This window comes from Penicillium maclennaniae (assembly GCF_028827695.1).
Source record: "Penicillium maclennaniae strain IBT 15551 chromosome Unknown utg000001l:1.0-3280838.0:1.0-3283122.0, whole genome shotgun sequence".
Lineage (NCBI taxonomy): Eukaryota > Fungi > Ascomycota > Eurotiomycetes > Eurotiales > Aspergillaceae > Penicillium > Penicillium maclennaniae.
In genome coordinates this window covers 3,136,050-3,147,608 of record NW_026623213.1, presented here as the reverse complement: position 1 = coordinate 3,147,608, position 11,559 = coordinate 3,136,050, and the positions used below count along the sequence as shown (strand labels likewise).

Genomic DNA, 11,559 nt, shown 5'->3' with positions numbered 1-11,559 from the left:
TAGTGGCGTTTGGCGAGCTAGCCGACCCCCGATCATGAACGATCAGATCATTCTGTGACCGACAGACTGTCCATTTGCAAGACGTTGCAAGTCTGATAAAGCACTACGGCTTATCGGAGCCGTCAATCGACTTTCATCTAACTGGTTTGAGATAAACTAGACGAGCGACAACTTTGGTGGACAAGATGAAACAGAGTACTCACGTTAAAAAAGCACATAATCCCTGTGTGATGAAACCTTGCCGCACGATTCCTTGTGTGCTATAACTTTGTATGTGCAATTATCCACCTGTCTAGTGATCTACACGAGCAATAGCAACCCCCAATATCAGTTGCAAATTACATTGACATTTCATCATTCAAGACAGTATATTCATTTCATCGTTCAAAGCAGTATATTCATCTCATCATTCAAGACAATATATTCATGTCGTAGGGTTCGTGACATAGAGCCCCTCAGCGCATCACCAAGATGTCTAGGGCCTATGACCCCTACTCAAGGTCGCATGGTTCACAGTCGTGTCAATCAGTTCGGAATAGTCTGTGTTACATGTTCCACAGTGAACAACTTGGCCAGCTCAGCTCTCTTCTCATCCCCATAGGGAAGCTGCTTGATGGCCTCGAGCTTCTTGGCAAATTCCTGCTTCTTTTCTTCCTCCTCTTCATCTTCCTCGTCGTCTTCTCCGATAGTGAGGGCACTTTGAACTGCAATTTCCTCTTCACCCTGGGGGTCTTCCTCCTCAAGTCGCTTCTGCTCTTCCTCGCGAGCCTTCTTCTCAGCCTCTTTATCGATCTTCTCTTCTCCAATGGCGTTTCCATTTTCGTCGAACACGGTTCGGTAGTACTCGACTCCGATTTGGTTGCCCTCGTCGTCGAGGACCATCTTGGCGTACTCGTTTTGCGCAGCAGTTCTGGTCTCGGTTTGCTTGAGTGGCTGGATCCAATCTTTGGGTTAATTCCTGTCGAGTCAATCGATTGGAAGAAGCACTTACGCCTCCTCGGAAGAACTTGGTAAAAGTGGCAAGTCTGAAGCCGGTTCCACCGTATGCGACAACAAGTGACTGGTCAGCCTGGAGACAAGTCAGATTTCCTCAAACATATTCCCAAAAAAATTCACAGAGTGCAGATTTATCTACAAACCTCCGATGCTGTGTATGTCGTCCATCCTTCACTGTTGGTCTTCGCCGATGACGATGCATTGGCACCCCCCTTTGCAATACCAGTAGCTCCAATGTTCAAGCCACCGCTGGTATCCCGGTGATGGGCACTTTCCATAGTGATCTTGCACTCATCGGTAGACCAAGTCTTCGAAATCGCCCACAGTCCGAAATCCGCTATTTCCTTCCTATACGGACCTTTCACAAGAGTTTTGGCATTCGCCTTGATCCAATCCTCAATCGGACCTCGAGGCATACGCCGGAACTTCTCCTCTACAATCACATTCTTTGTGATCAACGCCGCCTTGCCGGTCTTGCCCCATTTGTTCTTCGCCTCGGCCGAGGCGTCAATGGGACCTCCAGCCAGGGCACCGGAAACACCTCCTTCAAGTCCGAAGCTATGTTCAGCTTCACTGCCTGAAGCTCTCGTTTCCCATGAGGATGTCTCGGAAGGCGCCCTGGTCAGGGTGAGTGTAAAGGGAGCGTATCCGTCTTTTTCAGGACGACCAGGCTCAGAGAGATCCGTGATTTGGATGAAGGTTCCATTCTTGTCAAAACACCCAATTGCACCGGGGTGACACTCGCTAAATGGTTGGGGCCGGAACAAATAGTACCCCGGACCATTGGGGTTCATCAGCGCGGCATATTCTTCGAAGACGGTGGGAGCCATCTTGATGTAGTTGAACAGGTAAGTTTGGTGACTGAACAAGATTGTTATTGCTTTTTTTAAGAGGGTGCATCTCGGGTATAAAAGAGATCTGTCATGGATGTGTGGGTCAGTTCAATACATAGGGGTGACGACATTTGAGAATAGATCTCTCCTATTTCGAGTATAGCTTCATGCATGACTTCATGATAGTCCTAAATGAGGACCTGTTCATCGATGCCAAGGCAGATGAGACCCACCAAATGAACGCCGATCACCAGTCCCTCAAGTTCATCGTGCTATTGACGAACGCTGCGGGTCCATATCCGCGACGTGGCCTTGGAACATGCATCCCATGTACAAGGGAGAGAAGAAAGAAGGTAAGATCTACCAATCCAGGACTTTGACATGTGCAGGGTGCAAGGCGAGCTACATTCGGGTGACATGCCGTATGCGCCCATACGTTGGGTATGTTGGCCCTCCAGCTGAGGGGTGTCTTTTCTTCGGACGCGACGATCAGTGGAGAGGTGGGGTCTGGGTTCAGCCCGCGGTGGCTGCCATGACATCGATCGACTCCAATAATTCACCCGGAAGGCTAGTCATCTATGCACTACGAGCCGAAACAGGCAAAGGAGGCTACTGGGTGTGTCGTTTACGACGGTGTCGGCTTCTTAGAGTTCTATGGTCTGTCCATCTGCGGATCCTAGGAGATGGTCCATGGCCTGAGCAACGCGGCACCGAACCCACTTCTCACAGATATTATCTTTCTTGAGATTCAGATTGAACCGACGAGGTAGGCTCATGGTATACAAATCAGTACGGCATGGAGTCAGCTGATAGATTGATTGTAGATTGTAGAGGAAGTGACGAAGCATGGCAGGAAACAGTCAATGTTCCGAGCGTCCATAGAATAAGGCAGCTAAGGTGAGACCCACACTCAACACAGGTTCAATAATACTAGCTGTTGACGAGGATACGAGAAGCCCATGAATGAAATGAACAGAATTAATTAAACACCTTCAGATAGACTATTCATTACAATCTTTGAAAAAATATACATACTAGCTCAGTGACGCCAATTTGAGCCGCGCCACTGCAAGATCATGGTGGGGATGACACTGACGCTCACCATCATCGCCACGGCAATTCCCGCACCGCCGCCCCAGCCGACATTCTCAAACATTTGGGGGAACCAGAAGGGACCAAGGAATCCCCAAGTCTGACGCACAAAAGTAATAAACACACCCACACTGGCTGCATCCGCGCGGTAGCAGTCGACGGCATAGGTGATGTTGATTGTGGTCACGATCTGGTTACCAGCAGCCGCAATGCCCGCTCCGATGATTGGGGTCACGTTCCAATGGCTACTTGCATTACCCAGCTGCACGGCGAAGACCACAAGACCACAAATCGTCAAGGCGTGACCGATATAGCTCAACCATAAACGGTACTCTGGGGCAGGGGGCTCGCCCGCGCGCTTCTGGCGGAGAAGCATCCACCGATCCGAGATCAATCCGCCAATCTGCTCGCCAATGACGGATCCCACGATGAGACCCAGGAATTGGAGACCGACTTGCTGACTGTTGAGGCCGAATTTCTGCGGGAAGACCTGGGGAATCTCAATGGTGAGGCAAATGCTACCGAAGAGGAAGATCATGGCGTAGGCACACGCCGGGATCAGCGCGCAGGGCTTCGCGAAGTAGCTCAGCGGTTGAATAAAGTCCCACAAGCGCAAGGGGGCAGGGTCGATGCGACGGAACTTGTAAATGCTCTCCTTGACGCTGGTGATTTGACGGGGCGCATTATCGGTGCGCAGGTACAATGACTCGGAGCCAAAGAAGAAGTAGACGATGAATTGGACGCCGTTGGTGATGGCTAAGATCCAGTAGATCCAGCGGTATCCCACGCGTAAGACGACAAAGCCGAAGATGAACGGCGCAATGGGGACACCAAGAGTCACCATCAGAGTCCAGTAACCCATGCAGCGAGCGCGATCTTTCTTGAAGAAAGTTTCGGCGACAACTGCACTTCCAATGGCAGCAGCAGGACTAATGAAAAAGGCCGTGATGGCTCGACACAACGCCATGGTTGCATATGAGTGACTCTCGGCACAGCCCACGTTGCCGACGAGGGCGCAGATGAGTGAGATCAGGAATATAGGTCTGCGTCCATAGCGATTGCATAGTGGGCGCCAGAAGAGAGGAGCGCCACCGAGGACGGCGATGAATAGGGAGACCAAGTAACTGGTGCGCTGTAGGCTTACACCTAGGTCGGCAGAGATCTCGACAAAGGCCGACTGGATGGAGGCGGCGGTGAAAAGACCGATCATGGCGTGGAAGACGACGAGGAAGAGATTGACTGATTTCTACCACCACACGAGATTAGAATCAAGTTACCCATGTTTCTCATCCATCGCACAGATCACTTACTCTCCATGTCGGCCAATTATATGGGTCTGCATCATTCATATCTGGAATTGGATCCAGATCAAGGGTGCCATGGCGCGCGAGAAGATACTGGCGATGCTCCTCGGATAGATTAGCGAGGCGATCCTCGACATAAAAGGCTTCATGTTTGCCGGCTTCGATGGCGGAAGGGGTCGTGGAGGCTCCCTCCACGTGTAGGGAATTGCTGTTGACTTTCTCCATAGCGACGAGGCGAGAAGAAGAAGGGATAAGGACGGGGAACACGAGCCAGCGTGGAACAGACAGAAAGTAAAGAAGAAAAAAAAAAGGGAGCCAATGCAGCCACTACTTATAGGCCCCTGCGCGCATTGCAATCAAAAGAGTCTCACAGTCTCGAGCCCGGGGATCAACCCCGGATTCTGCATCCCAACTCTGGGGGTTTTCTGGGGGCGGGGGCAAAAAGATAACAGCTCCACCTGTCTTTCCCCCCGGACCTAACCACAGAATGTCATGGGTTAAGCGATGCAATATTGGTGGAACTGATGCGATGAATGTTGGGTAGAGGTGGTGATTGGTGGTGGTGGAAAAGGGCGGCTATAACTTCATCCCATTGTGGAGAGCTGTGGAGGGATACCGGGGAGGAAAAAGGCCACTCGCTGTCTAATCCCCCCCAATCATGGTCTTGTCGAGGGTTTAAATGGCGATTCTTGATGACTGGGAGACTTTGCATCTCAGAAACTTAGCTTTATTCTTTACACGGAATTCAGGATTCTGAATCTATTGTCTTTCCTTTCCACCGAATCTTGCCTGGCTAACATGAGGGTTGCGGGAATGCTTATTCCCGCTTGGCTTTTCGTGGCTTGTTCGGCTTGCCACGTAACCTACACGGTCGGCTAAGAGATCGGTATTTCTGTTTGAGGCGAGATTCTAGACAACGATGGGCCGAGTGTGTGGACCTGGATAGAGCTCACCTGAGAAGGTCTCATCTCCTCGCTTCGGAGTTGAAACTCCACTATTGTGGGGATGGTCACATGGTTCACCTTATGGATTAACCATCTATAGTTATCATTCAGGAGGGGTTTGGAGTGGAGTTAGCTCAAAAAGAATTCAGTCGCTACACGCGTCGAGAACACATTTATTTTCGGACCACATCTCCATTGCCAAGTCTAGCTCTTTGCCCCCAACTTCAGCTCGAGCTCGATTGGCAACTCACCCCGATATCCCCCTGAATCCCGTCACAGATGATCTCGGCCGGGCTTCCGGCCGGGCTGGTCAGATTAATTTGCGAGAGGTGAATACCCGAGCACACGGCATTAGGCGAACAGGTCAGATCCACCACCACTTTGCCCTGCGCGCCAGACGATGTGCCGTAGATATTGTCAAACACGATATTAGTCACATTCACCTGCGAAGGGTAGGCCGCGCACTCGGTCGCATTCACGTCGAAGTAGCACTGGTCCAGCACAACCGGATGGTCGGTATTCTCGATGCGAATGTTGCGGTAGGTGATGTTGTTGATGCGCCCGTATCCGACGTCTTGGCCGGCCCATGCCTTCAATCGGGCTCCATTCTACACTTGTCAGCTTTGATCCTGGTCTCGAACTGGTCAAGACTTTGCATGCTCATACCTGGCCATTTAGGAGTGTGACGTTCTCGATGTAGGCGTTCTCGATGATGTCTTGGACGCCCGAATACTGACCGATGCTGCCCATACTCACTCCATGAGTATTGTTACACCACAGGTTCTGGACGAAGATGTTGGTTGTGTTGGGCTTTGGTGAGAAGCAGTCATCACCAATGTCCACCCGAGTGTTGGTCACGGTGAGACCGTTCACATTCAGCGAGTCGAATCCGTCGGTGTTCTTGGGTAGAGCCTGTATCGGGTCAGCTCAACTCGCGACTATACTATTATGACTTTTTGGCATATACAGAGGCATTGGTCGAGTAGGCGTTGATAAACACATCGTCAAAGGAGATGTCGTTGGTGCGCACAAAGAAGTTGGTCCAACAGGGCGAGTTCAGCTGCGTAATGCCTTCGACGCTGACCCGAGTCGCGTTATCCGTGAGGAACAAGATGGGCCGGTAGAAGGTGTTGTCAGGATCCTATTTTGATAAGCAAGACTTCTTTCCCCCCCCCCAATGCGGAGGAGATGGCATACCAGGATTTCCTGTCCGGCAAAATCATTATACCACTGCTGACCATTTCCATTCAGGGTACCCTTTCCAAAGATCTTGATGTCCTGACCACCCCAGACCCAGAATGTGATTGACTTTTGAAAATCGTAATAAAAGTGGTTCGCTTGCCAGTACTTGACATCGTCGGTGAACTACACGTCACTCTGGTCAGCACACACTTTCCACACACACAAATTCTCATCAGAGCTATGCTTCATACCTTGATCTCACCTTCCAATTGCACCTCAACATTGTTCAAGAAGCTCAAGTCCAGCTTCTTTCCAATAACATAAGTCTTCCCCTTTTGGAGTAAGAGTCGTCCACCATGATTAGCCCGTTTGATACCCCAGAGAAAATCCATAGACACATCATCGGCGTCGTTTTTCGATGGCCGGATCGTCACAGTTCGACGATCTGGGTATTTCGGATGATGAGCTCCTACGCGTCGTAGCGCAGATGTATCCTTTGCTGGAATGATTTGTGCGCCATGAATGATATGGTCTGCTGCCAGACCACTGACTGCGCCGATGAGAAGCGCGCCAATACTAAGGAACCTCATTATCAGATATTCCTTGAAGCTAGGTTACTTCACTCAGGATGGAGGGGGGAAATCCTAGTATTTGCTGTCTCCGCGATAAAACCATGGCTATCCCGGCTCTTCGTCTCCTCTTATATACTGTCGTCGCTCTCTACATGCATACTAGTAGGAATTGGCATGCGGGGATAGAATGCCCCTTTTCTCCGCCTGTAGGAAAGTCCAATTTGCAGATTTGTAAGAGAAATGATCTACAGGGACATCTCAGCGAGAGACCCCGGATCGTATCGAACGAGACTCGGTGAGTTCTCCGCTTTTCGCCAAGTGCCGAGCGCGGGGATGCGGAGAGCACTCATACAGCCTTAGCTCGTAATCTGCAGGGGTTCTTCTTGGGACGGGGAAGATCCGACCATTTTATGGGTGGTGATTTGTGCACTGTTGCATATGATTCTTCCACCAATCAATCCTTTGTTTACAGATCTAAAGAGGACTACAACTCCATTGATTGCCCTGACAAGTTACTCAAACCCAATATAAATATCAGAATGACTCAAAAACTTCTATTCTACATTAGTCACTTTCTGCATAATTGAAAACATATAATCCATTTCAATAGGTACAAGAACGATAGCATTCACAGCCTCTTGCCAGCCAACACCAAACCAGTGATGCAGCTAATGTTACCAGACCACCAGGTCACCGAGCGAAGGTAGCTCAGATTCCGAGACTCGATATACGAGTAACACAAGCTGTACGCAATGCGAGAAAGACTGTACCACACACCAATGGCATTGATAGTCTTATGGGGAACCCCGGCAACCACTGACAACAGCACTGAATTCCAAGTTAGCATGCGGCCGGACCCAATGGATGAATTCAAAGTCATCATTGATGAAACACAATTCATCAATTGACAGGATTTACTCACTCGCCGCGACAAAAAGAGGATATCCCTCGACAGCATTAGCGTGCGCTGCTTCCTGCCGCTTCAACTTATTCAAAGTACGCTGACTAATTTTGCCCGCCTGAACCGCCGCCTCGCCGTACTTGGACAGATCCTCGCGCGGCGCAACATTATTGTCGAGACCGAGGCGTATTTTCGTGCCGCGCGTGCTCATCAGAGCGTAGGCGAAACCCCAGTTGGCTACCAGGAAGCCGGCGGCATAATTACGGGTTTGTGCGCCTGGAGCGGCGCGGAGGCCGATGGTGCTTAGAATGGAACTGCAATTACTTTAGCGCATTCCTTTTATTCGTGAAATGGGTAACTTACGACATGAATGGAAGGTGAAGGTCTGTATAGGGATGTGGGGAGGATTTGGGGAGCTAGGGGGGGGGGAAAGTAATTTATAATCGGGTCTATCGCATGTGGGTTCGCGCGGCCGAGGATGAATTCATGTTCTTGCCGATCTTCAGCCCCTTTGTATTATCGGGCGTGGTGATGCCGAGTTTCTTGCATGGATATTATTTCCGGTCAATTTTCTGAATTTCAAATTTTTGGTCTTTGGCAGTACTATCTATCGTTTGAGGTTGGAGAACGTGTGTTTTTCGGTGATGAATGTGAGTGGAAGGCGCTGAAATACCAGATGTGTATGGCATTTACAGTGTTCGTGAAACCGAGGTTGTGTGGAGGTCCCAAGTTTTGGGTCAGTAGAGTATACCTTTATATCTTGCGTTTCAATTACTCTTCATCCCATTGGAGGCCAAGGTACAACTATGAATGCAAGGAGACGAAATAGAAGCTTGGATCGCCAATCTATAACAGTTGCAAGTTCTAGATGTCAAACTATATACACGCCCGAAAGTCACAGTCAAACCATTTCCCTCGCTTCACATTCAACTTGGTGTGAGGACCCCTTGATTGACGATCCCGCCGGTGACCCTGGACAGTGTTGACGACCCGGTCGTAACATGATAATATCGGGTTCTTCGTGTCGATGGTGACTTGAAAGGGAGGTTTCAGTCTCATCAGAGTGGCAAGAGAATCGGTTGTTCAGCACCATTGAATGCCCCCGTCGGTTGACCACGCTGTTGTTAGGGACCGGTTCATTTTCAGAGAGAAGCTGGACTTCAACCGGGTGGTCTTGAATGACGGGCACTCTCAGTAATTTGTATATGCAGTTCAAGGCCGGTATTGAGAGGCCGTGAACTACAATCGAGAAGCATACAAGCCAGTATACAACTGTGCAAATTTAGCGATGGTCATTCCCTGTGAGTGCTTGACCCAGAATATCTTACCTGGTATCATCGCTGATGTAAGATGGTTGATTTCCGCATCATCTTCATTCTCTCCAGGATCGGGAAGTAATCGTCGGGCATATTCAACATAAGCAATTGCTCCCACACCTGCCCAGTTAGCAATCGGATCACATATCACAGGATACATGGACATGGGTATGGGTGTACCTACCGATCGGTCCAAAGTATCCCATGAACAAAGCCTCTTTCCAGTCGCTGCAGACTTTGGGCATGAACCGATATCCCAGCATGATGGCAGGGATACGACGAAACAGTAATATCAACAAACCCAACACGACCAGTCGAGATATAGTGATCCCCGATGTCTGTGGCAGATGAAGCTGGTCCCAGGCATACTTGCCCCAACGAAGAGGAATGTGCCGTAATTCAACACGGTTTCGATAGTCGTATTAAACGAGTCATGTCGGGCCTCGGCCTCGGAATGGTATAGTCCATCCCAGTTGAGTGCACATCCAGCAATGAAACAAGCCAGTGTCTCGTCTGATCCAAAACAGCCGCAAGTCCCCACGACAAATAGCTAAGGATGTCAGTATCATTACAGGCCATACAGACCAGATCACATACCCCAATGGCAACCGGACACAAGAAAAAGCTCTCTCTGTCAATCCATCTCCTGCGCCGCTGTCAGTCACTTTGCCCACTCCCGAGTTGACCAGTCTTGCTCACCTTTCTGAAGCCAAGTTTAAGCTCTTCCGACTCACAAAGCCCACAAGCAGCCCGTATCCAGCCCCCATGACTATCATGTATAACACTCCTTCCACTGCCCAATGTGCCAAGGCGCGACCGGCATTTCCTCCGAATCGACCAGTATCCATCGCTCCAATCCAGTCGCGCTTATTTACACTCAGCGCAGGTGCGTCTGCGTATCGCAAAATTGCGATGGAAAGCAATAAGAATGGGAACCCGAAGCCATCGTTTCCTCCCGCCTCGGCAGATATAAATTCTCGCAGGTGTCTTCGGACATACTTATCCGCAAAGGGGCCTTTCGCGATGGCTTGGGACAGGACAGGGTCGATGCAAATGATACAAGATCCGATGATCAAGGCTGTCAGCTATGGAAAGATATCAGCGATCGCAAATACGAGGTTTTTTGGTATGGTGAGAAGGGAGAGACACGCACGAAGGATAGATGAGGCACCATCAGCAGGATACAGGATGATGTCGCTAGCCACTGTATGGTCATAAGAGGAAGCAGACAGATCGTCAACTCGACAAGGCGTCGTCGCAGGTATTGTTTCGGCAATTCGTAGCCCACTTTCACCATTTGGATGCCAATCACCATTCGTGTCAATGCCTAGTAATGTCAGATAGGTTCTCACGGGTCTCAATGGCCATGTCTCACGTAGGCAATGTCCCCGTCTTTATCGGTATCACTCCATCTGCTCGGATTGATCAAGTTCGTACAGAATGGCCCAAGTAGCGCGCCGATCACAAAGGACGGCACTAAAAAGTCAGCACTGATCCAGCAGAAGTGGAAGACCAACTTACATGCTTCGCCAAGGTACCATTTCTGTTTGACCTTGAGCGAAAGGAATCCAAAGACCAGTAAGAAGATGCCTGTCTGAAATTAGATCCATCAACAGAACCGACTGTGGGGAGGCGATGGGGTCCTACCAGAGAATGTAAGAACCACATTGAAGTTGCTGATATCGAGGATCGGATGAAGCATGGTATTCTCGCTACAGGCGAGGTGAAATGATTCACGATGAGTTAAGCATGGGGTGGCAATTCATGGACCGATCTCTAGCAATCTGTCACGAGTAGTCTGTTCGGAAACCATGAAGAGAATACGCAGATGAAATGGCGACATCAGCCGATGTAATTGGACTGGGGTTGGAGAGTGCGAAAGTGAGTTTCCAAGATGCCAGAATGATGTTATTCTGTTGGCAAGAATGCGCCCTTGGTCCAGGTACTGTCAGAAGAGCGATCGCGATCAGAAAGCCACGAACTTGGCAGGCTTGGCTGCATACATTGATGTACTCAGGGGTTAGATAGATCACAGATCACCAAAGATGAACATGATGATAATCTTTCGATTTGAACCATGGTAGATATTACACAGGGAGTGAGATCAACGAGGTTCGACTACGCGTACAAGGGCGGGCACCAAGAAGGCCCTGGACATGGACATCACCAATAATGTCCTAAAACATTGACTCTTTATTTCAAGATGCTGAGCTGTATCAGCAGCCAATCGGATCATCTAATGTCGAGACTTGCGCATAACTCGAGGATCCGCCTGAAGCTGGACGGAAATAGCAACTGATGCAATCAAAAAATGGCCTTTTAGACCAGCCCAGCTCGAGACTTCCATCGACAGACTAACGTAGCTTAGTTATTTTCCAATTTTTTTCCACCGTGCCTTGCGCGACTGACGACGCCTATC

At 49.7% G+C, this 11,559-nt stretch overlaps 5 protein-coding genes across 5 annotated transcripts; all 5 read right to left on the bottom strand.

Moving 5' to 3' along the window:
- Positions 1-525: 525 nt before the first annotated feature.
- N7477_001207 (uncharacterized protein) lies at positions 526-1,826 on the bottom strand (the record flags this gene model as incomplete). Its single annotated transcript, XM_056962870.1, has 3 exons — positions 526-933; positions 992-1,069; positions 1,140-1,826. 3 exons carry the CDS (start codon positions 1,824-1,826, stop codon positions 526-528), a joined length of 1,173 nt encoding a protein of 390 aa, XP_056827873.1.
- A 1,042-nt stretch (positions 1,827-2,868) lies between these two features.
- N7477_001206 (uncharacterized protein) lies at positions 2,869-4,450 on the bottom strand (the record flags this gene model as incomplete). Its single annotated transcript, XM_056962869.1, has 2 exons — positions 2,869-4,167; positions 4,232-4,450. 2 exons carry the CDS (start codon positions 4,448-4,450, stop codon positions 2,869-2,871), a joined length of 1,518 nt encoding a protein of 505 aa, XP_056827872.1.
- A 943-nt stretch (positions 4,451-5,393) lies between these two features.
- On the bottom strand, positions 5,394-6,941 carry pgxB (uncharacterized protein; the record flags this gene model as incomplete). The annotated part of the gene is made up of 5 exons (XM_056962868.1): positions 5,394-5,777; positions 5,836-6,081; positions 6,137-6,310; positions 6,367-6,534; positions 6,603-6,941. 5 exons carry the CDS (start codon positions 6,939-6,941, stop codon positions 5,394-5,396), a joined length of 1,311 nt encoding a protein of 436 aa, XP_056827871.1.
- Positions 6,942-7,551: 610 nt separating this feature from the next.
- Positions 7,552-8,192, bottom strand: N7477_001204 (MAPEG family protein; the record flags this gene model as incomplete). Its single annotated transcript, XM_056962867.1, has 3 exons — positions 7,552-7,751; positions 7,846-8,138; positions 8,188-8,192. 3 exons carry the CDS (start codon positions 8,190-8,192, stop codon positions 7,552-7,554), a joined length of 498 nt encoding a protein of 165 aa, XP_056827870.1.
- A 533-nt stretch (positions 8,193-8,725) lies between these two features.
- N7477_001203 (putative plasma membrane antiporter) lies at positions 8,726-10,842 on the bottom strand (the record flags this gene model as incomplete). The annotated part of the gene is made up of 10 exons (XM_056962866.1): positions 8,726-9,096; positions 9,153-9,260; positions 9,325-9,375; positions 9,510-9,690; positions 9,738-9,786; positions 9,840-10,225; positions 10,294-10,467; positions 10,516-10,616; positions 10,662-10,730; positions 10,788-10,842. The coding sequence occupies 10 exons, from the start codon at positions 10,840-10,842 to the stop codon at positions 8,726-8,728; spliced, it is 1,545 nt and encodes a 514-aa protein (XP_056827869.1).
- Between the last annotated feature and the right edge of the window lie 717 nt (positions 10,843-11,559).